This window comes from Schistocerca gregaria, chromosome 3, assembly GCF_023897955.1.
Source record: "Schistocerca gregaria isolate iqSchGreg1 chromosome 3, iqSchGreg1.2, whole genome shotgun sequence".
Taxonomy (NCBI): Eukaryota; Metazoa; Arthropoda; class Insecta; order Orthoptera; family Acrididae; genus Schistocerca; species Schistocerca gregaria.
In genome coordinates, this window is record NC_064922.1 from 785,670,085 (window position 1) to 785,695,759 (window position 25,675).

Below are 25,675 nucleotides of genomic sequence, written 5' to 3' on the forward strand. Positions count from 1 at the left end.
TAGCCTGTCCTCATAAATGTGTCCAATTGCTGCTCTGATATGAACTCGAAGTTCTTGCAAGTCCCGCACTGTGGCCAGGTAGGCAGCATCCTTCACAAAACCCCACAGAAAAAAAATGTAATGGCGTTATGCCTGGAGACCATTAAGGGCTAGAAAATGGGTACTCCTTTGCCAACCCAGTGACCTTAAAAGTGTCATCCAGAGTATTCCTAATACTCTAATCCCATTGAGGAGGGGCACCATCCTGCTGTAGCATGATGTCAAGTTGCAGTTATTATATCTATGGAAATGTAAACTGTTTCAACGTGCCAAATAAACAGTTGAAGGTTGTTGACTCCACTACAAAGAAAACCAATCCAGCCACACAGTCATGAAGCAGACCACACCACACATTTACCTTTGGACTGCCATGCACAGTTTCCATCCTAAAGTGGGTGTTCTCGGAGAATAAGATCCTCACATTGTGTTGGTTTACCTTCCGGACACACAAAAACAAGATTCATCTGTGAACATCACATATTAGATGGTCTGTATCATTGTCAATGTAATTCAGAATATCAGTTGCAGATGCATTGCAGGTTGAAGCATTTGCAGCAATTGAACCTTGTAGACGTAAAGCTCCAGTCTCTTGTGTAGCACCCTGTGCACTATGATTGGTGATAGTTGCAACTGGGAAAATGCTTGACTGATTGATTTGGTTGGTCTCCAGATAAGTGGTGTTTCACCTTTTCTATACCTGCACCACTTTTGCCCAGATACCCAGAACTCGACCTGTCTGTGACGCTTGTGGATTCCTTTAACCTCATGTACCACTTTTTGATAATGTGGAAAGATCAGTTTGAAACCTTACATTTGAGACATGTTGAATAATCAGGTCTTCTGCAAATTCTTCACATCATTCTCACATGATATTTTAACAGCGTGAATCACTGTCTTCTTCAAGTGATCACTGAGACTGGTCCATGGGGGGATTGGGTCCATATTTATGCCAGGATGGTGTTGGACGCTCTGTTTTTGGCCCATACTGTGTCAGGCACTCCATCTGCCAGGGGCAGATCTAGTTGCCCTCTCTTGCCCCTGGTACTCTGACCGCAGTCTACACGTATCTTGGTCTCCTTTGGTGTCATGCCTGTTGTCTGTTGCTCTGTTTCACATCCACACCATGCCAGGCTACCTATCCACTGATTCCTGCCACTTTGGCCGTCCTCCAGTTCTCTTGGGCATTGTGTGTGAAGTCCTCACCTATTTGGGCAAGCCTCTGCTGTTATACTTCTCATCAGGTACACCAAGTTTTCTGTCTCTGCTGTGGGAACGGTCAGGTGCTTGGTTCTGTGTCTGCTACTGTTCAGCCAGTCTGTAGTGTCCATGGGCTGTTTTCTCATTCTCTGCTTACATTTCTCAAAGAAATCTTAGTTTTATCTTTGTTGTGCTTTCAGAAGCTTGAGTGCTGGTATCTAATGTCATGGTTGACAAGATTCCCAGTGACCTTGATCTTGATGAATTTTTTTATGACGCCGTGCCTGTAGAAATACAGGAACACAATACTGACCGTACGACTTATCTTGGAAGATAGAGTAAGGAAAGACAAACCTACGTTTCTAGTATTTGTAGACTTAGAGAAAGCTTTTGACAGTGTTGACTGGAATACTCTCTTTCAAATTCTGAAGGTGGCAGGGGTAAAATACAGGGAGCGAAAGGCTATTTACAATTTTTTCAGAAACCAGATGGCAGTTAGAAGAGTCGAGGGGAATGAAAGGGAAGCAGTGTTTGGGAAGGGAGTGAGACAGGGTTGTACCCTATCCCCGATTTTATTCAATCTGTATATTGAGCAAGCTGTAAAGGAAACAAAAGAAAAATTTGGAGTAGGTATTAAAATCTATGGAGAAGAAATAAAAACTTCGAGGTTCGCCGATGATATTGTATTTCTTCAGAGACAGCAAAGGACTTGGAAGAGAGCTGAACGGAATCGACAGTGTCTGGAAAGGAGGATATAAGATGAACATCAACAAAAGCAAAGCGAGGATAATGGAATGTAGTCAAATTAAATCTGGTGATGCTGAGGATATTAGATTAGGAAATGAGACACTTAAAGTAGTAGATGAGTTTTGCTATTTGGGAAGCACTATAACTGATGATGGTCGAAGTAGAGAGGATATAAAAAGTATACTGGCAATGGCAAGGAAAGCATTTGTGAAGAAGAGAAATTTGTTAACATCAAGTATAGATCTAAATGTCAGGAAGTCATTTCTGAAAGTATTTGTACCGAGTGAAGCCATGTATGGAAGTGAAACATGGACAATAAATAGTTTGGGAAGAAGAGAATAGAAGCTTTCGAAATGTGGTGCTACAGAAGAATGCTGAAGATTAGATGGGTAGATCACATAACTAATGAGGAGGTATTGAATAAAATTGGGGAAAAGAGAAATTTCGGGCACAACTTGACTAGAAGAAGGGGGATCGGTTGGTAGGACATGTTCTGAGGCATCAAGGGATCACCAATTTAGCATTGGAGGGCAGTGTGGAGGATAAAAATCATAAAGAAATACCAAGAGATTAGTACACTAAGCAGATTCAGAAGGATGTAGGTTGCAGTAGGTACTGGGAGATGAAGAAGCTTGCACAGGATAGAGTAGCATGGAGAGCTACATCAAACCAGTCTCTGGACTGAAGACCACAACAACAACAACAACAACAACAACCCGTATCTTGGAGTATGTGTCACAATCTTGGTGTCATTGTAATTCTTTGAGTGACCGAGTCCTAGACAGTGCTCTGATATTACTGATTTGGTTGCCTCTCTAGGTCTATTATGCCTCTGGTGTTCTTTTCACCTGATGTCCACTGACCTGATGCTCTGGCCACCCACACTGGAATGGTATTTTGTAAATACCTGTCTTCCATAGCCCTGGGCCATCTCTTATATTCCCCAGCAGTGCCCCAATTATAGCAGATGGCCAAAATATACTTTTGATGTTGTGTTTCAAGAGACTTCTGCTAATTTTGAAAGAGATGGTCCAGCATATTTGTCTCTTCCTGTTCTTCTGGACACTCTAGCAGAGCAGCACCCGGGGAACTGCCTTCTGAATATCTTTAAAAGAGTGTACATTTTTTCAAAACGCGGTTTGTTCTATAGATGTTACCAAAGGATCTGAACGGATCTGTGCCCAATGTATTAAGAGTCCTGCGCCGAATGGTGGCAAATATTGGCTTGTAGAGACACTACGTGATCAAAAGTATCCATACACCTATCTGAAAGTGACTTACAAGTTCGTGGTGCCCTCCATTCGTAATGCTGGAATTCAATATCGTGTTGGCCCTCCTTGACGACAGCTTTCATTCTCGTTGGCATACATTCAATCAGTTGCTGGAAGATTTCTTGTGGAATGGCAGCCCATTATTCATGGAGTGCTACACTGAGGAGAGGCATCGGTCAGTTGAGGCTTGACACAAAGTCGGTGTTCCAAAACATCTCAAAGGTGTTCTATAGGATTCAGGTGCAGGCCAGTCCATTACATGGATGTTACTGTCGTGTAACCACTCCATCACAGGCCGTGCATTATGAGCAGGTGCTCGATCATGTTGAAAGATGTAATCACCATCCCTGAATTGCTCTTCAACAGTGGGAAGCAAGAAGGTGCTTAAATATTAATGTAGGCCTGTACTGTGATAGTTCCACGCAAAACAACAAGGGGTGCAAGCCCCCTCCATGAAAAACATAACCACACCATGACACTACTGCCTCCAAAATTTACTGTTGGCACTACACATACTGGCAGATGACATACACTGGGCATCTTCCGTACCCACCCACGCCCTGCCATCGAATCGCCACATTGTGTACTGCGATTCGTCACTCCACATAACATTTTCCCACTGTTCAATGGTCCAATGTTTACGCTCCTTACGCCAAGCGAGGCATTGTTTGGCATTTACTGGTGTGATATGTGGCTTTTCAGCAGCCGCTCGACCACGAAATCAGAGTTTTCTCACCTCCCACCTAACTGTCATAGTACTTACAGTGGATCCTGATGCAGTTTGGAATTCCTGTGTGATGGTCTGGATAGATGTCTGCCTGTTACACATTACGACCCTCTTCAACTGTCGGCAGTCTCTGTCAGTCAGCAGACGAGGTCGGCCTGTAAGCTTTTGTGCTGTACGTGTCCCTTCATGTTTCCACTTCACTATCACATCGGAAACAGTGGACCTAGGGATGTTAAGGAGTGTGAAAATCTGGTGTACAGATGTATGACACAAGTTACACCCAATCACCTGACCACATTCAAAGTTTGTGAGTTGTGCAGAGCACCCCATTCTGCTATTTAACAGTGTCCAGTGACTACTGAGGTCTCTGGCATGGAGTACCTGCCAGTAGGTAGAAGCATAATGCGCCTAATATGAAAAACGTATGTTTTTGGGGGTGTCCGGATACTTTTGATCACATAGTGTATGTCAGTGTGTGTTGGTTTGCAGTAACACTATGCCCGAAGGTGCCACTTGCCTTTCTCTCAACTAGTACATCCAGGAATGGTAGTAATCCATCCTTCTCCAATTTTGTGGTGAATTTTATATTAGGTTGGCGTGAATTCAGGTGGTCCAGCTTCTCCGTGCCATGGAGCCAAATGTCAAAGGTGTCATCCATATATCCAAGAATGCATTTGGGTTGATGTGTGGCTTATGTAAGTGCCTCCTCTTCAGATCTTTCCATAAAAAGATTGGCCACAACTGATGGTAGAGAGTTGCCCATCGCATCCCTTCAGTTTGCTCATCAAATTGACCCCTATATAGAAAGTACGTGGAGATCAGTATGTGCCTGAATAAGTCCAGGAGAGCCCTAGTGACCTTTTCTCCAATGAGAATGAATGAGTCATTCAGTGGAATCCAGGTGAACAAGGACACTCCATCCGAACTGTTCATAATGTCTGAGTCCATGATGTGCAGCTTGGTAAAATGTTGTAGGAAGTCCTCTGAGTTCTGAATGTAGTATACACATTTCCCTGCATGTGGTGAAAGCATATTCTTCAGATACATAGCTGTACCCTAGTTAGCCATGCCAATGTTGCTGACGGTATCCCATCCTTGAAAACTTTGGGCAGTCCATACAGTCTGGGTGACACTGATGCTTTTGAGCTCAGCTTCTTTCTATCTTTTCAGGGTGGCCTGTCTCTCTCAGAAGAGCCTGGTCTTTTTATTCACATTGTCCGGCAGGAAATGGGACTGGAGAAAGTGGCCCTTGGATAGAGCACCAGCAACCACCGAGCCGAGGTGAAACAACACTAGACCAGCCCAACAGTAGCGGATGTATAACTAAACACCTGATCATTTTCATGAAGGAGATGAAACACCTGGAGCGCCCGACGAGAAGTGCAACCCAGGAAGCCTGCCCTTCGAGAATGTCACATCCAATACCTAAGACAACTAGAGGATGCCCAAGGCAGTAGCAATCGCAGGATAGAAAGATGGCACAGGGAGGAGGTGAAACAGAGCACAGATGATGGGCATGACACCAGAGGTTGCAACCCCCCCCCCCCCCCTTCAAGCTGTTACAGTTCACCTTTACCTTCACTGCCTGACTTTCCCCCTCGGTACCACTTATGTCCCTTCATCATTCAATGTCACCAGGGCAGAATTCCTTCATCTTATTGGGCAGCTACCTCCCCCATTTTTGCTACTTGGTAACTTTAATGTGCATCATCCCCTTTGGGGTTCTCCGAGGACCTGTCAGAGAGATGCCGTCTTGGCTGCCCTTTACCAACTAAACCTCTTCTGACTTAACACTGCCACTATTCTTTCTGACTCCTTGCACACCTATTCCCATTTGGACCTATCCTTTTGCACTGCCCAGTTTGCCCATCGTCTTGAGTGGTCCATTCTTTCTGACACCTAATCGAGCAACCGTTTCCTGTGTGCTCCCTGTTTGCTGGATTGTGCCCCATCTGCATGCATGCCCATATGGCAGCTTACTAAGGCAGACTTGCAGCTTTACTTCTCCCTGGTGACCTTTGAATAACAAGATTTCCCCAGTTGTGATGACCAGGTGTAATGTCTCACCAATGATATCCTTACTGCTGCAGAATGCTCCATTCCTCACACTACCACTTTACCACGTCGTGTCCCAGTCCCTTGGTGGACTGAGGCAAGGCGCAATGCAATTTGCGCACGGGGACATGCTTTCCGCGTTTTTAACTGTCATCCTACAATGGCAAACTGTATTCATTATAAACAGATGTGTGCAAAGTGTCGTCACGTTCTCCAGGATAGGAAACCAACTGGCTGGATTTCATTTGCTAGTTCTTTTAACAGTTCCACCCCTTCCTCTGTCATGTTGGCCAACCTCCGACGGCTCTCTGGGACCATTCTCCAATTTGTGGCCTCATAGTAGCAGACAGTGTTACTGTGGACCCTATTGCTATCTCCAACATCTTGGGCCACCATTTTGCCGAAGTTTCGAGCTCTTCCCACTATCACCCTGCCTTCCTCCATCGGACAAGAGCGGAGGAGGCTCGGATGACACCCTTTTCTTCTCCAAATCGTGAGTGCTACAATGCCACCTTTACTATGAGGGAGTTCGATCATGCTTTCAGTTCATCCTGATCCTCAACCCAGGACCAGACGCCATCCACATTCAGATGTTGCAGCACCTTTCTCTTGCGGGCAAGCACTTTCTGCTTAACATGTACAACCGCATCTGGGCAGAGGGCACATTTCCTGGACGGTGGTGTGAAGCCACTGTCATACCCATACCTAAGCCCGGTAAGGACAAAAACCTTCCTTCTAGCTACCGCCCCATCTCTCTTACCAGCTGCATTTGCAAGGTGATGGAATGTATGATTCATGTCCACCTGGCACGGTGGCTCGAGTCTTGCAATTTACTGACGAATGCACATTGTGGATTTCGAGTGCAGCATTCTGCAGTTGACCATCTCGTTACTTTGTCCACCCATGTCTGAATGGTTTTCTGCGGAAATGCCAGACTGTGGCCATGCTTTGCGATTTGGAGAAGGCCTACGACACCTGCTGGAGAACTGGTATCTTCCGTACTCTTTACATGTGAGGCTTCCACGGCCGCCTGCCCTGTTGCCTTTGGGCATTTTTAAAAGATCGTGTTTTCAGGGTGCGTGTGGGTTCTGCCTTGTCAGATACCTTTATCCAGGAAAATGGTATGCCTCATGGTTCTGTCCTGAGTGTCGTCCTCATTGTTATCGCCATTAACCCTATAATGGCCTGTCTTCTGCTGGGCATCTCTGGCTCCCTTTTTGTTGATGATTTTGCCATCTATTCCAGTTCTCCAAGGACCTGTCTCACTGAGAAACGTCTTCAGTGATGTCTTGATTGTCTTTACTCCTGGGGCATCGACACGCTACCTGCAACTTTCCCAGTTGGTGTGAACCCTTCACCACCTTGGCTTCGTGAAACAGTCCATGTTAACCTTGTCCTTAATTCGCTTCCTAGGGACACTACTCCAGCCTCAGCCTATCGCCTTCAGTTTCACGACCTCCGCATGGAACATCGCGATAGTACCTTTATATACTGATGGCTCTCGGGACTGACCGTGGGGTCGGGTATGCCTTTTTCATTTGCACCCATGTCTTTTGATATCAGCTTCCGGCACACTCCACAGTATTTACAGCCAAGCTCTTAGTCTTGTATCAGGCCACAGAGCACATACAGTGACACAGCCTTTTCACTTGTGCCCTCTGCTCAGACTCACTCAGTGGCCTTCAAAGTCTGTGTGTGCTGTACATCGCCCATCCATTAGTACAGCAGTTCCAGGAAAACTGTCACTTGCTCACTCTTGGTGAAGTCAGTGTGATGTTTCTGTGGGTTCCTGGTCATGTTGGTCTGCCAGGAAATGAGGTTGCTGACGCTGCTGCCAAGGCTGCAGTCCTTGTACCTCAGCAGCGAGTGGCTGTATTCCCTCCGATGATCTCTGTGTTGCCATCTGTCAGGAGGTGGGGCCCCTTTGGCATCACCAGTGGTCCTCCCCTCACAGGAATAAGCTCCGGCTTATTAAGCCTCTCCCAGCGGCTTGAATGACTTCCTCTCGGTCCTCCCACCGGAGGAGGTTATTTTAACTCGGCTGCGTATTGGGCATTGCCTTTTTAGTCATCGTCATTTGCTAAGTGACACTACCCCACCACTTTGTACAAATTGTACCCAAGTTTTAACTGTCCACCACGTCCAGATGAAATGCCCCTTTTTTAACCGTTTACATACCCACTTGGGTTTGCCCTCTGATTTATCTGCCGTTTTAGCAAATGGCGCACGGGCATTTTACTTTTTATCCACCAAAGCAATATGGCGAAGGCCATTTAATTTTTAGTTTTGGACCTCTGTTTCTGTACAGTGTCTTTTTTAGCTCTTTTTCCACATGCCTGTTTTTAACTGTCTTCTGTTATGTCAATTGGGACTGACGTATAGTAGTTTTTTATCTCCTCTCTGTCTTCGTGTTCTATAGATTTTTGAATTGGGCGCATATGATCCCAGTTGTTTTTTGCACCCTAAACCAAACCAAACCAAACCAGAGGACCTGGACAGCAGTCAGAGCACGAGCAAGGACCAGACTCGGGGATCACCTAAAGAAGACAGCGAGCCATGTCATTGAAGTATTATTCGAGAATGACGTGAACAACTGGCAAAAGACCTGATTATTCAATATGTCAACATATTGTCGAGAAAGTCTGAAGTATTACAAGCTGTATTTACTTGATTTTGTTGATATCTTACAAAGAAAAGAGGTACTTAAAGTATAAATGTAGAGTTGTGTACAATATGTCCCTTCTCGTCATGTAGCTTTACAGTGAACTGTAGCTTGTCATACAGCTTACAGAACTTTTCAATACTTGAGTCTAGATAATCAGATAATTTGTAATCAGTTACGATACAAATTCAGTTGGTGGGAATTTACAGTTTCTTACTATATATTAGATGAGAGTTTGTTGATCACTTTTACACTCGGGTACGTGTTTCCAGTCTGTACCTTAGATAAGAATAGAAGGTCTACATGAAAACTACTTGTTTGGCTTGTATTGTAGTTACGCAAAACATATTTCACCCAAAACTGATTTTTATTGTCAGTAACATAAACCATTAAGGAGTAAATATACTGGGAAGTGAGAAAAAGAAGTAAAAAATCCTCACAAAGGCCTTTTGAGGTTGTGCAGTTATTTACTTTATACGGTGTCCTCACTGGTCTCTTCTGTTGAGTAAATACTTCTTTTACTTGACCTGCACTGTCCCAGAAGATAATTTCATGTGCAGCATGGAGTCTAAGTATACCAAATAAGTTAACAATCTTCTCTTTAGTCAATATAATAACTACGAATAAAAATGCTGAACTAAGCTTCTTGAATAGTTTATATATGTATTGACTACATTTAAATTTATCATCCTACTGAACCCCAAGAAGGTACACACATTGTGTTTTATTTAATGTATGACCATTAATGTCTACTTCTAGTACTAGGAAGTTATTTTTCCTTGTTCAAAACTTCTCCATATGAGCCTTCTGATATTAAGACTTAAACTGTTTGTGTGAACCAGTTATAATAAGCTATCATTTGTGTTGTCTCTGGTATGTCTACTGTTGCACCCATGATTAAAATGCTTGTGCCGTCAGCAAACATTACAGTGTTTGACTTCTCTTTTGTAGACATTACCACATCATTTATGTATCTATAAGATTCCATGTGAAGTTCTGATAAATCAAACACATCTACTGACATTCCATCTGGCTTTTCATTATCATCATCATCTTCTTCTTCTTACACACTTCCAAGTATTATCCCTTTGCCTGTTACCATGCCCTTCTCTTCCTTAGACTTAACAGGTTTCTTTAATCAATCAGTTATAATTTCTGACTTTGTAAAGTAATCTGCCACTGTTCACTGTGTTGAGATGTTCACTCTGGTTTCTTCTGTCATCTGTAATTGCGTTACTTGGTTTAAATATGTTTAACTCCCTCCCAGCGTCACTTTTTCTTAATCTATCTGCTCTGTACAGCCTTTCATAACCCTAAGAAATATAATTTCACCTATCTCAATCTCACTTTTTTTTCTCATTTGTAAATGACCTATGTCTCACTTTCATAGAAGTATGTTGGGCCAGACATTCTACATCTACACCGATACTCCAGAACCAGCGGTACAATGTGTGGCAGAGGGTATCCATACCACTACTAATCACTTCCTTTCCTGTTTCACTCACAAGTTGAACAAGGGAAAAATGATTGCCTATACGCCTCCATATGAGCCCTTATTTCTCATATCTTATCTTCATGCTCCTTCCGTGCAATTTATGGTGGAAGCAACAGAATCATTCTGCAGTCAACTTCTAATCTACATCTACACGGTTATTCCGCATTTCACACGTAAGTGTCTGGCAGAGGGTTAATCAAACCATTTTCATACCATTTCTCTACCATTCCACTCTCGAATGGTGCGCAGTAAAAAGGAACACCCAAATCTTTCCATTCGAGCTCTGATTTCTCTTATTTTATTATGATCATCATTTCTCCCTATGTAGGTGGATGTCAACAAAATATTTTCACATTCGGAAGACAAAGTTGGTGATTGAAGTTTCGTAAATAGATCTCGCTGCAAAAAAAACTGCCTTTGTTTCAGTGACTGCCACCCTAACTCGCGTATCATATCAGTGACACTCTCACCCCTAATGTACGATAACATGAAACGAGCTGCCTTTCTTTGCAACCCCCCAATGTCTACATCAGTCCTACCTGGTAAGGATCCCACACTGTGCAGCAATGTTCCACCAGAGAATGGACAAGTGTAATGTAGGCTGTCTCTTTAGTGGGTTTGTCGCATCTTCTAAGTTTTCTGCCAATAAAGCGCAGTCTTTGTTTTGCCCTCCCCACTATATTATCTATGTGGTCTTTCCAATTTAAGTTGCTTGTAATTGCAACTCCTAGGTATTTAGTTGAATTGACAGCCCTTAGATTTGTGCGATTTATCGTATACCTAAAATTTATTGCATTTCTTTTAGTACCCATGTGGATGACCTCGCACTTTTCTTTGTGTATTGCCAATTGCCACTTTTCGCACCATACAGAAATTCTCTGTAGATCGTTTTGTAATTGGAATTGATCATCTGATGATTTTACTACACGGTAAATTACAGCGTCATCTGCAAACTGTCTAAAGGGGCTGCTCAGATTATCACCTAGATCATTTATGTAAGTCAGGAACAACAGAGGGCCCATGACACCACCTTGCGGAATGGCAGATACCACTTCTGTTCTACTCGATGATTTACCATCTATCACTACGAACTGTGACCTCTCTGAGAGGAAATTACAAATCCAGTCGGTTCTCTAAATTTTCTAAATGGTGCTCCTTGGAAACATCACCACCTTCCCTTCAGCAAATCCTATTTGAGTTTCCAAAGCATGTCCATAACACTTGCAAGTTGTTTGAACCTGCCAGTAACATATCTAGCAGCCCGCCTCTGAATTGCTTTGATGTCTTCCTTGAATCCGACCTGGTACAGATCCCAAACACCCAAGCAGTACTAAAGGAAGTGGTTGCACTAGCACCCTATATGCGGTCTCCTATACAAATGAACCACACTTTCTTAGAATTCTTCCAATAAACTGAAGTCAACCATTCATCTTTCCCACTACAGTCCAATGATTGAGTACCAGTTTTAAAATCCAAAGATGTGGAGTTTGATCCTCCTTTGATCTTAGGATTCTTTTCTATCATTCATTGCTAGTTTCAGTGCTGCAGTTTCCCTTCCCCATCCTTGACACATCCGAGCTTGTTCTCTGTCTCTAAAGACCTCGATGTTGACAGGATGTTAAACCCAATCTTCCTTCCTTACTTCCTAGTTACACTGCAGTTTGGAGTCTGTATTAAACTGTGGGTCACTTGCAACTGGCTGAGTCATTTCAAAGGTCGAATGAAAGCAAGGGCATCCACATCCAATAGAACCATGCCTAATACAGCACGGTGGTGTTCAAACCAACCTTTGTGTTGATGATAAGTTTGCATTTAATTTTATTGACTGTAACTTTTGACATTAGCTCAAAACAGAAATCTGATTGGTGTTGCCCAAACAGCCTAGCAAATAGAAATGATATTGAATATATTGATTTCAAGTCTGCCACTGGACCATAGTAGATCTGAGCACCATATATTCAACGTGTGTGCATGGAAAGTCTGAAGAGTTATGTGATAACTGGTACAGAGGACGGTAGGATTGTGTTTATTAGCAAGAATTTTTGACACATAAGAAAATTCTCAGGAAGCATCTTCAAAACCGGTGGGAATATTGTATATTCAGGGTCATCTTATAGCTGGATAGATATGCTAAGCTCAGCATACATTGTTCATATCCACCAAGTTAAGAAATTACTTTGTAGTGCATTTCCCACATTCTCTTCCATTAATTTACTATTCTAGCAGTACTTTGACAGCTTGTTTTCTAGGTGCCTTTAATTATAACATTTCTTTACTGGCAAAATGTTAAGTGTACTCACTCAGAAAAGCTGATCATCACTCTCATCTCTACTCCCATCACTACTCCTCCATTGTTTAAACCTTTCCTGAATGGACTCATAAGTCTCTCAGTTTGCTTAAGAACAAGGTTTGAATCCTTTTCGTTATTTTCACATGCTGAGATATGCTTACTTGAATGTGTAAATATTCTCTTTTAATTACAATATTTGTGGGAGTATTAATTTACAGAGACAGAGTAGTCAGTCTTCTATTTAGATTTACATTTTGCTCTTCATATCATCCCAGTTTTTTGTTCATACATTTTTATTGTTACTGCCTCATTTGTTGTCATCAGTTAATGTTTTCAGCATCAAGTTTCACTTGAGATGTAACTTCCTTATCTTCCTGGTTGAAAACAGCAGCATCAGAGAGAGAGAGAAAGTGTTGAATGAGTGAGTGAGTAAATTTCAGGCTTCTAGGCTACCAACTGATAACTTGGAAAGGTCTTATGCATTCTGAAGAAAGAAGCTCAATTTTATAAATAAATAAATAAAAATAGGTCTCGGTGTGTGTGTGTGTGTGTGTGTGTGTGTGTGTGTGTGTAAAAGAAGATGTGAATGAATGGAAGAAAAAGTACTAATTGTATGATCCACAGATTCTTTGGCAACATTAATTTGAAATGTTGCAGGATGCTGTTGTCTGCTGGATCCGATCCATGTCATAAAAATAAAAAGTTGCAAACACCATATGTTGTATCTTACAATAAAGAAACGAAAAATGTATTCAGGCAGTTTTATGCAGAGTTTCCTGATAAATACAATTACAGAAAGGTAAATCGCTACAAAAATGTTACTCATACCTTACAATTAACACTTAAACTGGAAATAACAAGTGTGATACCTAAATTTTAGTCGCAGATACCAGGTCCATTAACAGATGAAACAGAAAAGAAAATGCTAGAAAAACGTCGAATGCAACGAAAGCTAAAGAGAGAAAGAGAGAAAGTTAAGAAGCAGGAAGAAGAAAAAATAAAAAAAGAAGAGGCTGAAAAGGAGAGATTTTTGCGCCTTAGTGACAGAGAAAAGGTATTACTAAGAACAAATTATATTCTTTTCCAGTTATTGAACTTTTTTCTGTGTGTTATTGACCACAGTGAAGCAAATTTCTAAAAGTGCTTTTCCACTATATAGTAATACAACAAAAACAGCAGGTGTAATTGCAGATTAAAATATGAGTCAGTATGGGTTGCTGTTTGTGTCTTTTGTATATGTTAAATGCCCTAAGAATACGTAATAATAAAAATGCTGAGTCATACCAGAATTTTTGAATGAGTGGTGCAGATCTCTTTCTGTCAGTATGTGTATTTAATGCAACAGTGAAGCTCCACCACCACTACAAAGCTCCTGTAACTCTGCCATCTTGAAATTCACAAACTGTGCGGTGCAACATTCTGCTCAATACGGCACTGGACAATAACTAACTGACTTGCATCACTGAAACTTCTGGCAGTTACACATTAAACACAGGCATGTGCAGGGATGCCAACCACATTTTGCTCCAACACACCATTGCCATGAAACTATGAATGTTCCAGAATTTTTTGAACAGATACAGTATTTATTTTTCTTGTGCCTGTAATTTTTTTTTCCCCAACAAGTGGCCTGTTTTTGTACCTAAATTTTTCTGTAGCTTTCTCATCTAAGCAAGATGAATGAGTAACATCAGATATACCACTTTCCATCCTTACATAATTCTTCATAACTTTATCAAGCAATGGGTTGGAAAAATATAATGGTAAAATTCTGGTAGAGTGTCGATAATTGAGGAGTAAAGACCACTCAGTGAACAGCAGAAGCATTGATTTGTCAGCAGGTAGACACAAAAGAGGAGGAGGGGTGGGGCGGTGGGGGGGGACCTTGCTAGCTCTTTCTGAATAAATCCTTCGTCATGCCAGAGCTCACACATGTGTGCATGCGCCCCCCCCCCCCCCCCCCCCCACACACACACACACACACCAGCAGGTCACACAGTCATTGGCAATGAGGAGAATAAATTCTCAAAATGAAAGTGTTCCATTGTTAAAAACATGAGTTCCACCACTTTGTGTGGGCTGCTAACTCATGAGGCCATCAGTGACAGTGAACTTTAGTGCTCAAGAGTAGATAAAGTCAGTGAAACACTGTGGGGAGATGCACCTAGTTTGGCTCATCGAAATGTACAGAGTGTGCCGTAAGTGTGAGCTTGTGTGAACTCCGTTTAATGGGCAGCCAGGTGCAGCGGCCATAAGCAGACAGTGTGAACTCGCTGCAGAGCAATCGGGTGACATCCTAAGTACCCACCTGATGTAAATACACCTGTGTAAGCATATGACTCACAGAAGCCAGGTAGTAATGTGCTGACAGTGCTGTTTGTAGTAATGCTTATGCCTCTGGCAGTGAGGCTGGTGCCACACAGTACCATGGCGGCTGCTGTGAGTTCAGTTGTAAACAACCCTGTGTGACTGTCAAATTGCTTTTGTTCAGTCTCAATAGGAAAGTTGTTAGCAGGCCGGCACTGCAGCAACCCATTATACATGACTGGTTGGTGGCTATGTCATGGGTGACAGCTTGGGGATACATCAGTTGATGTGTTATCAATTTTTGTTTGAATTTGTGAAGATTTACGGTATTGAATTTCATGTCAAGGGGGACTTGCTGAAAACCTTTGTACTGTGAAAATTAGTAGGGAGCTAATCATCAGTACTTTCAAAAACAGGAACTCATTCTCTAACCTATCTGATAATTCACCCTATCACCTTCCATACCTGCACTACTTCCATCAATATTTTTTTTTCTTTTTCTTCTAATAACAGCAACATTCATAAATATTATGCTATTATCCTACCCCCATGAACCATGGACCTTGCCGTTGGTGGGGACGCTTGATGCCTCAGCGATACAGATGGCCGTACCATAGGTGAAACCACAACAGAGGGGTATCTGTTGAGAAGCCAGACAAACGTGTGGTTCCTGAAGAGGGGCAGCAACCTTTTCAGTAGTGGCAGGGGCAACAGTCTGGATGATTGACTGATCTGGCCTTGTAACACTAACCAAAATGGCCATGCTGTGATGGTACTGCGAACGGATGAAAGCAAGGGGAAACTACAGCCATAATTTTTCCCAAGGGCATGCAGCTTCACTGTGTGGTTAAATGATGATGGCTTCCTCTTGGGTAAAATATTCCGGAGGCAAAATAGTCCCCCATTTGGATCTCTGGGCGGGGACTACTCAGGAGGACGTCGTTATCAGGAGAAAGAAAACTGGCATTCTATGGATCAGTGTGTAGAATGTTAGATCCCTTAATCGGGCAGGTAGGTTAGAAAATTTAAAAAGGGAAATGGATAGGTTAAAGTTAGATATAGTGGGAATTAGTGCAGTTCGGTGGCAAGAGGAACAAGACTTTTGGTCAGGCGAATACAGGGATAAATACAAAATCAAATAGGGGTAATGCTGGAGTAGGTTTAATAATGAATAAAAAATAGGAGTGCGGGTAAGCTACTACAAACAGCATAGTGAACGCATTATAAGGCCAAGATACACTCCCGGAAATGGAAAAAAGAACACATTGACACCGGTGTGTCAGACCCACCATACTTGCTCCGGACGCTGCGAGAGGGCTGTACAAGCAATGATCACACGCACGGCACAGCAGACACACCAGGAACCGCGGTGTTTGCCGTCGAATGGCGCTAGCTGCGCAGCAATTGTGCACCGCTGCCTTTAGTGTCAGCCAGTTTGCCGTGGCATACGGAGATCCATCGCAGTCTTTAACACTTGTAGCATGCCGTGACAGCATGGACGTGAACCTTATGTGCAGTTGACGGACCTTGAGCCAGGGCGTATAGTTTGCATGCGGGAGGCTGGGTGGACGTACGGCCGAATTGCTCAACACGTGGGGCGTGAGGTCTCCACAGTACATCGATGTTGTCGCCAGTGGTCGGCGGAAGGTGCACGTGCCCGTCGACCTGGGACCGGACCGCAGCGATGCACAGATTTACGCCAAGACCGTAGGATCCTACGCAGTGCGATAGGGGACCGCACCGCCATTTCCCAGCAAATTAGGGACTCTGTTGCTCCTTGGGTATCGGCGAGGACCATTCGTAACTATCTCCATGAAGCTGGGCTACGGTCCCGCACACCGTTAGGCCGTCTTCCGCTCATGCCCCAACATCGTGCAGCCCGCCTCCAGTGGTGTCGCGACAGGCGTGAATGGAGGGACGAATGGAGATGTGTCATCTTCAGCGATGAGAGTCGCTTCTGCCTTGGTGCCAATGATGGTCGTGTGCGTGTTTGGCGCCATGCAGGTGAGCGCCACAATCAGGACTGCATACGACCGAGGCACACAGTGCCAACACCCGGCATCATGGTGTATGGAGCGATCTCCTACACTGGCCGTACACCTCTGGTGATCGTCGAGGGGACACTGAATACTGCACGGTACATCCAAACCATCATCGAACCCATTGTTCTACCATTCCTAGACCGGCAAGGGAACTTGCTGTTCCAACAGGACAATGCATGTCCGCATGTATCCCGTGCCACCCAACGTGCTCTAGAAGGTGTAAGTCAACTACCCCGGCCAGCAAGATCTCTGGATCTGTCCCCCATTGAGCATGTTTGGGACTGGATGAAGCGTCGTCTCACGTGGAATGCACGTCCAGCACGAACGCAGATCCAACTGAGGCGCCAGGTGGAAATGGCATGGCAAGCCATTCCACAGGACTACATCCAGCATCTCTACAATCGTCTCCATGGGAGAATAGCAGCCTGCATTGCTGCGAAAGGTGGATATACACTGTACTAGTGCCGACATTGTGCATGCTCTGTTGCCTGTGTCTATGTGCCTGTGGTTCTGTCGGAGTGATCATGTGATGTATCTGACCCCAGGAATGTGTCAGTAAAGTTTCCCCTTCCTGGGACAATGAATTCACAGTGTTCTTATTTCAATTTCCAGGAGTGTAGATACGGAGCCCATGCCTACTACAGTAGCACAAGTTTATATGCTAACTGGCTCTGTAGATGATGAAGAAATTGAAGAAATGTATGATGAGATAAAAGAAATTATTCAGGTAGTGAAGGGAGACGAAAATTTAATAGTCATGGGTGACTGGAATTCGAGAGTAGGAAAAGGGAGAGAAGGAAACATAGTGGGTGAATGTGGATTGGGGGAGAGAAATGAAAGAGGAAGCCGCCTGATTGACTTTTACACAGAGCATAACTTAATCATAGCTAACACTTGGTTCAAGAATCATAAAAGAAGGTTGTATACATGGAAGAACCCTGGAGATACTAGAAGGTATCAGATAGATTATATAATGGTAAGACAGAGATTTAGGAACCAGGTTTTAAATTGTAAGATATTTCCAGGGGAAGATGTGGACTCTGACCACAATCTATTGGTTATAAACTGTAGATTAAAACTGAAGAAACTGCAAAAAGGTGGGAATTTAAGGAGATGGGACCTGGATAAACTGAAAGAACCAGAGGTTGTACAGAGTTTCAGGGAGAGCATAAGGGAACAACTGACAGGAATTGGGGAAAGAAATACAGTAGAAGAAGAATGGGTAGCTCTGAGGGATGAAGTAGTGAAGGCAGCAGAGGATCAAGTAGGTAAAAAGACGAGGTCTAGTAGAAATCCTTGGGTAACAGAAGAAATATCGAATTTAATTGATGAAAGGAGAAAGTATAAAAATGCAGTAAATGAAGCAGCCACAAAGGAATACAAACGTCTCAAAAATGAGATTGACAGGAAGTGCAAAATGGCTAAGCAGGGATGGCTAGAGGATAAATGTAAGCATGTAGAGGCTTATCTCATTAGGGGTAAGATAGATTCTGCCTACAGGAAAATTAAAGAGACCTTTGGAGAAAAGAGCCGCTTGTATGAATATCAAGAGCTCAGATGGAAACCCAGTTCTAAGCAAAGAAGGGAAAGCAGAAACATGGAAGGAGTATATACAAGGGTGATGTACTTGAGGATGGTGTTACAGAAATTGAAGAGGATATAGATGAAGATGAAATGGGAGACACGATACTGCGTGAAGAGTTTGACAGAGCACTGAAAGACCTGAATCGAAACAAGGCCCCGGAGTAGACAACATTTCATTGGAACTACTGACGGCCTTGGGAGAGCCAGTCCTGACAAAACTCTACCATCTGGTGAGCAAGATGTATGAGACAGGTGAAATACCCTCAGACTTCAAGAAGAATATAATAATCCTAATCCCAAATAAAGCAGGTGTTGCCAGATGCAAAAATTACTGAACTATCAGTTTAATAAGTCACAGCTGCAAAATACTAACACGAATTATTTACAGACAAATGGAAAAACTGATAGAAGCTGACCTCGGGGAAGATCAGTTTGGATTCCATAGAAATGTTTGAAAACGTGAGGCAATACTGACCCTACGACTTACCTTAGAAGAAAGATTAAGGAAAGGGAAGCCTACGTTTCTAGCATTTGTAGACTTGCAGAAAGCTTTTGACAATGTTGATTGGAATGCTCTCTTTCAAGTTCTGAAGGTGGCAGGGGTAAAATACAGAGAGCGAAAGGCTATTTACAATTTGTACAGAAACCAGATGGCAGTTATAAGAGTCGAGGGGTATGAAAGGGAAGCAGTGGTTGGGAAGGGAGTGAGACAGGGTTGTAGCCTCTCCCCGATGTTATTCAATCTGTATATGGAGCAAGCAATAAAGGAAACAAAAGAAAAGTTCGGAGTAGGTATTAAAATCCATGGAGAAGAAATAAAAACTTTGAGGTTCGCCGATGACATTGTAATTCTGTCAGGGACAGCAAAGGACTTGGAAGAGCAGTTGAACGGAATGGACAGTGTCTTGAAAGGAGGATATAAGATGAACATCAACGAAAGCAAAATGAGGATAATGGAATGCAGTCGAATTAAATCGGGTGATGCTGAGGGAATTAGATTAGGAAATGAGACACTTAAAGTAATAAAGGAGTTTTGCTATTTGGGGAGCAAAAACTGATGATGGTCGAAGTAGAGAGGATATAAAATGTAGACTGGCAATGGCAATGGCAAGGAAAGCGTTTCTGAAGAAGAGAAATTTGTTAACATAGAGTATAGATTTAAGTGTCAGGAAGTCGTTTCTGAAAGTATTTGTATGCAGTGTAGCAATGTATGGAAGTGAAACATGGACGATAAATAGTTTGGACAAGAAGAGAATAGAAGCTTTCGAAATTTGGTGCTACAGAAGAATGCTGAAGATTAGATGGGTAGATCACATAACTAATGAGGAGGTATTGAATAGAATTGGGAAGAAGAGTGGTTTGTGGCACAACTTGACTAGAAGTAGGGGGATCGGTTGGTAGGACATGTTCTGAGGCATGAGGGGATCACAAATTTAGCATTGGAGGGCAGCGTGGAGGGTAGAAATCGTAGAGGGAGACCAAGAGATGAATACACTAAGCAGATTCAGAAGGGTGTAGGTTGCAGTAAGTACTAGGAGATGAAGAAGCTTTCACAGGATAGAGTAGCATGGAGAACTGCATGAAACCAGTCTCAGGACTGAAAACAACAACAACAACAACAACCTACAAAAAGAAATGACTTACAGTATCCGTCACTGTACCTTAGTATGTCATAGAAGACAGTGAAGTATTTGATCATAAAAATGCTTTGACCACTTACTTTTTTCTGTGAAGAGTCTACAGGTAACACAAATAACTTCAAACATTCAAATTGTATCTGGTTGACATTCCCTCCTACGATGTATGCTTTCTGAATATGAAGAAGCAGGGGATCATGAGAGCAAGGGAAAGGGCGAGAACTAGGATAAAGAAAAGTGATGAAAGTAAGATTGTCCCATGAACAGTGAGATCATTAGCCACATTTCACTATTTTGTTTGCGTCTAAAGAGTCTCATTATTGCTGAGCTTTCATACTGTGATAAAAGCTACAAAATTGGTTCGTGACTCTCTAATATTCTTTTAAATAGATATAATCATCTTGCTGCTAAAATATATATTTATTTTACTGAGAAAATATTGTATTGTTTTTAGTTTTTACAATTTTCTACCTGTATTTTGGAACATTGAACATCAAATTTTCCAACACTGAATCAGACTGAAGAATCTTTGTTCATTAAAGAATGTTCTGTAACCTGTAATTTTGTGAAAATATTATATGACAGCCTGCATATTAGGAGTAACTGTGTACTTTTTACTAAGTGGTGAGGCCGAGTAAACAGTAGTTTTGAAAATCTGCAGAAGAAATTCGATTAATGTTTCCAAATTTTACTTTTACCTCCTCATATTACGTAAAAATTCGTTTAAGAAAATTAAGTAAATGTAACTAAGTTTTAAAAATAAATCCAGTAATATGATGTCCGTTCAGACTTAGACATTTTTCACGCAAGACTTGAAGTTATTCATTTCATTCCACAGCTTTTCCAATGGGATATGGTACACCTCCTCTCAGTCATTCATTCAGTGCTTCAACTTTACTCTTCAGCTAACCCTCAAGTTGCACATTGCTGAGTCCGCTGACCAGGCAGACCATGCAGTAACCCTGTTTTGAGAGATCAGGTGATTTCGAAACAAAGCATTAATGATATTCATGCTTACTCTTGCCACGGGAAAGATTGCTTCATCTTGCTGGAAAAAAGTTCCCTCATTTGCTACATATTGAGGACGCTGTGGAGTAAAAAAGTTTTCCAAAATGTCTGCATGTCTTTGTGAAGTCACTGTCACATAACTGCCAAGATAATCTTTGGAAAACCAGGTGCCTATGATTCCTGATGAACATGTAATGTACCTCAAAGCAACTTTTGTGGAATGAGGAGGCTGCTGAAGTTCTTGTTGTAGGATTCACATCAATCCACAACCTAAAGTTCTGCATGTTCATGTAACCAGACAAATGGAAACAGGCCTCGTCACTCATTCATAAATTGTTCATAGTATTTCTGTCTTCATACATTAAATTCAGCATGTCTTCACCAACTCATCTTCAAGAACCTGAATAATTTGAATCTTTTAAGAATGTTAGTGTAGATTGTTGTAAAAAATCCGCCTAATTATTCTCTTGGAAATCCCAAGTGCAGTGCCATACTGTTGAGCTACGTGATGTGGGCTTCTTTCAAGTACAACTCATACTTGCTCAATGTTTTCAGGAGCACACACTGTATTTGGTTTTCCAGGCTTTTTTATTGTTGTTGATGAAGTTTTTAAACCACTTTTTATTCCCACAGGAATATTGCAGCAATAGATTGCAATTAATTTGGAAATAGGTGTGGAAAGCATGACAGGGCTGCACATAAGAACCACTGTTTTGGTAAAATGCCTTGACAGTACCCATGCTGTGCTGCAATAATGTCCATTGCTACTGAATGCTAATGTGTCAGAAACCAGGTTGCTTGCATCTCCACCTTCTTCCATCAGCTGAAAATGATTCAAACACTTTTCAGAATAACTTTTTACTCTGCCTCACAGTGTTTTTGTTTTCAGTGCATGACATACTCAATTTCCTTTTGTCAATGACAGTGTGCGTTGGCAGCAGAGCGCAGAATGCTGTTGAATGCAGAGAAGAACGGAGGAGTTCTTCCAACAATCTCTCGCTGTTTTCAGTGTGCAAAAGATATCACTGGCTGTACCCCATTTGAATACAACATGTATAAATTCTGTTCCATTGAGTGCCTTAAACAACATCGTATCAGTGTAAAGGTTACTGGTAAATCTTGATAGTCCAGCAGCGAAATGCAATCATTTAATCCTTTGTACAACAGCATTTGTAGCTGCCAGAATCCAGAAAATGTTGTGTTTTAGAAACACGTGATTTTAAATATTTTCGCTATTTTATGTATGAGATATAATTGTAGGAAATCAAAGGAAAAATCATTATTTTCAAGTAGTTATTTATTAAAGAATCTATTCAATATGTACTAAGCAGATATGATACGTAAGCTTTATACATGTTTTTATATTGTGGTGTAACTGAAAAAGTCAGGAACCAGTCAGGAACCAGAAACAAAATCATTGGAGTGGAATAAATGGTTTTAAAACAAACATTATCAAAGTATTGTATGTTATTTTCCCATACCTTATTATTTTCTTAATATAAATGAGTATGACATTATTATTGAAGAGTTTTAAATGTTTTTTGTGGAACTCTGTTTTAATATTTAGTTTATCTTGTTTGTAAGTTGTATAAAATCAAGTATTTCTCCAGTTTCCTAATAGGAGGAAAAGAACTGATTAGTGACCTTTAGATATCAATATGTATGAGTTGCAATATTATCGCATCTATAAAATGAGCGTGACAAATGGTAAACTGTTTTAGAAGCACTATGCAGGCACACCAAAGACTATTTTAAATTATCATAAATTTCTCTGTATTTTTACTAAGCAAGATGGTGCATACAGTAATATGATGGGGTTTCTGTTTAGTGGGAGTGTGATTTAAGTTGCTGCCTAGACATTTAAGTGTAAGTTTTCTGTTGTTTCCATAAAATACTTCAGACAGAGGCTGGGATGATTCCTTTAAGCCACAGTCAATATCTTTCTATACCACTATCAGCTGAGCTGCCACTACAATCTCTAATGACATCAATGTGATGTTAAACTCCAGTCTTCCATCTTCCTTTCCTTCCCATATTAGCTTATTTGAGGCATTAATAGAAAGAATAGTAAAATAAATTGAAATATAGTACCACACAAAACTTGATTATTATTCAGCTCATTGCTATTTTGATAAGTGATACTTTTTTGTGTTATTTTTGTTACTGACAATGTAGTATTTATAAATATTATCCTAAAAGTAGTAAACAAAAACAACATAATTCCACAATTTGGTGAATATGTGATTGAAGGGTGGTTGTGTTCTGAAAATATTTATCTGATCTGAGCTTTTCTTTCATGTTGAGATTATTTTATAACCCTGTATTCAACATTGTTCATAGATATAGTTTTCATTATTTTTAGGTACACCGGATGGTTTGCTGATGTAGTTGAAATGTATAGTAAGATGTGACTTGTAAGTGCAAATGGTGTATGCACAGGAATATAATTTTGAGAGGTTTTATTTCATGATAGACGATGCATTCTGAACTGTTGAGACCTGTGTGTGTCAGTTTAATTAATGACAATCCCGCCTTAGTACCTGAATAGTGTAAATTTGCGTAGTTGTCTGTCTTCTGTTTTTGTTTTGAACGGCCAGTGTCGGTTGGTCACAGCCATTGTGCTCCCTGCCGCCGTTGGATAAGCAGCTGCAGGAGCAAGTCGTATAACCCTAGCTTACTTATTTGTTAGAAAGTTTAATTAATTTCTTTGCGTGTTTATGGGTACTTGCATTGTTTAATTCTTATATTTCGGGCGTATTGTAGTATTTGACAGTTGTAGCATCGTGCGTTAGTGTTTACTTGGTAGATTCTTATTTAAATTGCGTGTGAGTTTCGTATAGGAGGTGCAATTTCGAGTTTTAGTTACTGTAATCGTAAATTCAGCAGATTGTAGCGCAGTCGTTAGGCATTTGTACAGGTTAGTTGATACATTCTTTGCGTGTTTCGCTTGCGTTATCTAGGCACGGACTCGTGTTTCAGTAACTGTTGTTCAACATCGATTAGAATGGACAAGGACTGCGATTGCTGTGTTCGGATGAGGGCTGACTTGGCATCCCTTCGCTCACAGCTGCAATTGGCGCTGACTTCGGTCGCGCAGCTTGAGGCTGTTGCCAATTGGCACCACTGTGGGGAGCCGGACTTGGGTATCACGGGGATGTCAACCTCATCCCGTCTGTCCCCAGATTGGACTGCCGCTGTGGTTGCCCCGGTTGCTGCCCTCAGTGGGGCTGAGCCCTCGCCTGTGGTTGATTGGGAGGTCGTTCCAAGGCGTGGCAGGCAGCGAAAGGCGTCTCCGGAGGCTGATCAGAAAGCCTCCCCGGTGCGTCTGACAAACTGGTTTCAGGCATTGTCTCTGGCTGAGCCAGATGCAGCTGCCTGCCCTGTTTCAGAGGATCATTCTCATCCTTCAAGGTCCGGGCAATCACAGAGGGTGGACTTGCTGGTAGTTGGGAGCTCCAATGTTAGGCGCGTAATGGGGCCCCTTAGGGATACGGCGGCTAAGGAGGGGAAGAAATCCAATGTGCACTCCGTGTGCATTCCGGGAGGAGTCATTCCTGATGTGGAAAGGGTCCTTCCAGATGCCATGAAGAGCACAGGGTGCAGCCAGCTGCAGGTGGTGGCACATCTCGGCACTAATGACGTGTGTCGCTTTGGATCTGAGGAAATTCTCTCTGGATTCCAGCGGCTATCTGATTTGGTGAAGGCTGCCGGTCTTGCTTACGAGATGAAGGCAGAGCTCACCATCTGCAGCATCGTTGACAGAACCGACTGCGGACCTTTGGTGCAGAGCCGGGTGGAGGGTCTGAATCAGAGGCTCAGACGGTTTTGTGACCGTGTTGGCTGCAGATTCCTTGACTTGCGCCATAGGGTGGTGGGGTTTCGGGTTCCGCTGAATAGGTCAGTAGTTCACTACACTCAGCTGGCGGCTACACGGGTAGCGGAGGCTGTGTGGCGTGGACTGGGCGGTTTTTTAGGTTAGAAGGCCTCTGGAAAGTACGGGGTGGGCTGCAATGTCAAAGGGTGCATGGCAATTACAGGACGTGCTTGGATCAAGGAACAGTCAGAATTATAGTTGTAAATTGTTGTAGTTGCGCTGGAAAAGTCCCTGAGCTTCAAGCGCTAATAGAAAGCACAGAAACTGATATCGTTATAGGTACAGAAAGCTGGCTAAAGCCTGAAATAAGTTCTGAAGAAATTTTTACGAAGTCTCTGACGGTGTTCAGGAAAGATAGATTAGGCAGAATTGGTGGTGGAGTGTTTGTGTCTGTCAGTAGTGGTTTATCTTGTAGTGAAGTCGAAGTAGATACTCTGTGCGAATTGGTATGGGTGGAGGTTATACTTAACAGCCAAATTAAGTTAATAATTGGCTCCTTCTACCGACCCCCAGACTCCGATGATACAGTTGCGGAACAGTTCAGAGAAAGTTCAAGTCTCGTAACAAATAAATACCCCACTCATACGGTTATAGTTGGTGGGGACTTCAACCTACCCTCGGTATGTTGGCAAAAATACTTGTTCAAAACCGGTGGTAGGCAGAAAATGTCTTCCGAGATTGTCCTAAATGCTTTCTCCGAAAATTATTTCGAGCAGTTAGTCCACAAACCCATGTGAATT

At 42.3% G+C, this 25,675-nt stretch overlaps 1 protein-coding gene across 3 annotated transcripts in view; it reads left to right on the forward strand.

Moving 5' to 3' along the window:
* Positions 1 to 22,515, forward strand: part of LOC126354226 (ankyrin repeat and zinc finger domain-containing protein 1-like) — a 103,916-nt gene extending 81,401 nt beyond the window's left edge. For 2 of the 3 annotated variants that reach the window (XM_050003713.1, XM_050003712.1), the window contains 3 exons: positions 13,141 to 13,282; positions 13,364 to 13,537; positions 21,987 to 22,505. In XM_050003713.1, coding sequence (XP_049859670.1) covers positions 13,141 to 13,282; positions 13,364 to 13,537; positions 21,987 to 22,184 — 514 coding nt within the window. In that variant the 3' untranslated portion in view covers positions 22,185 to 22,505. Of the gene's footprint in view, positions 1 to 13,140; positions 13,283 to 13,363; positions 13,538 to 21,986 lie in introns of all 3 variants that reach the window. The other variant, XM_050003711.1, reaches the window with a different exon arrangement.
* The last annotated feature ends 3,160 nt before the right edge of the window (positions 22,516 to 25,675 follow it).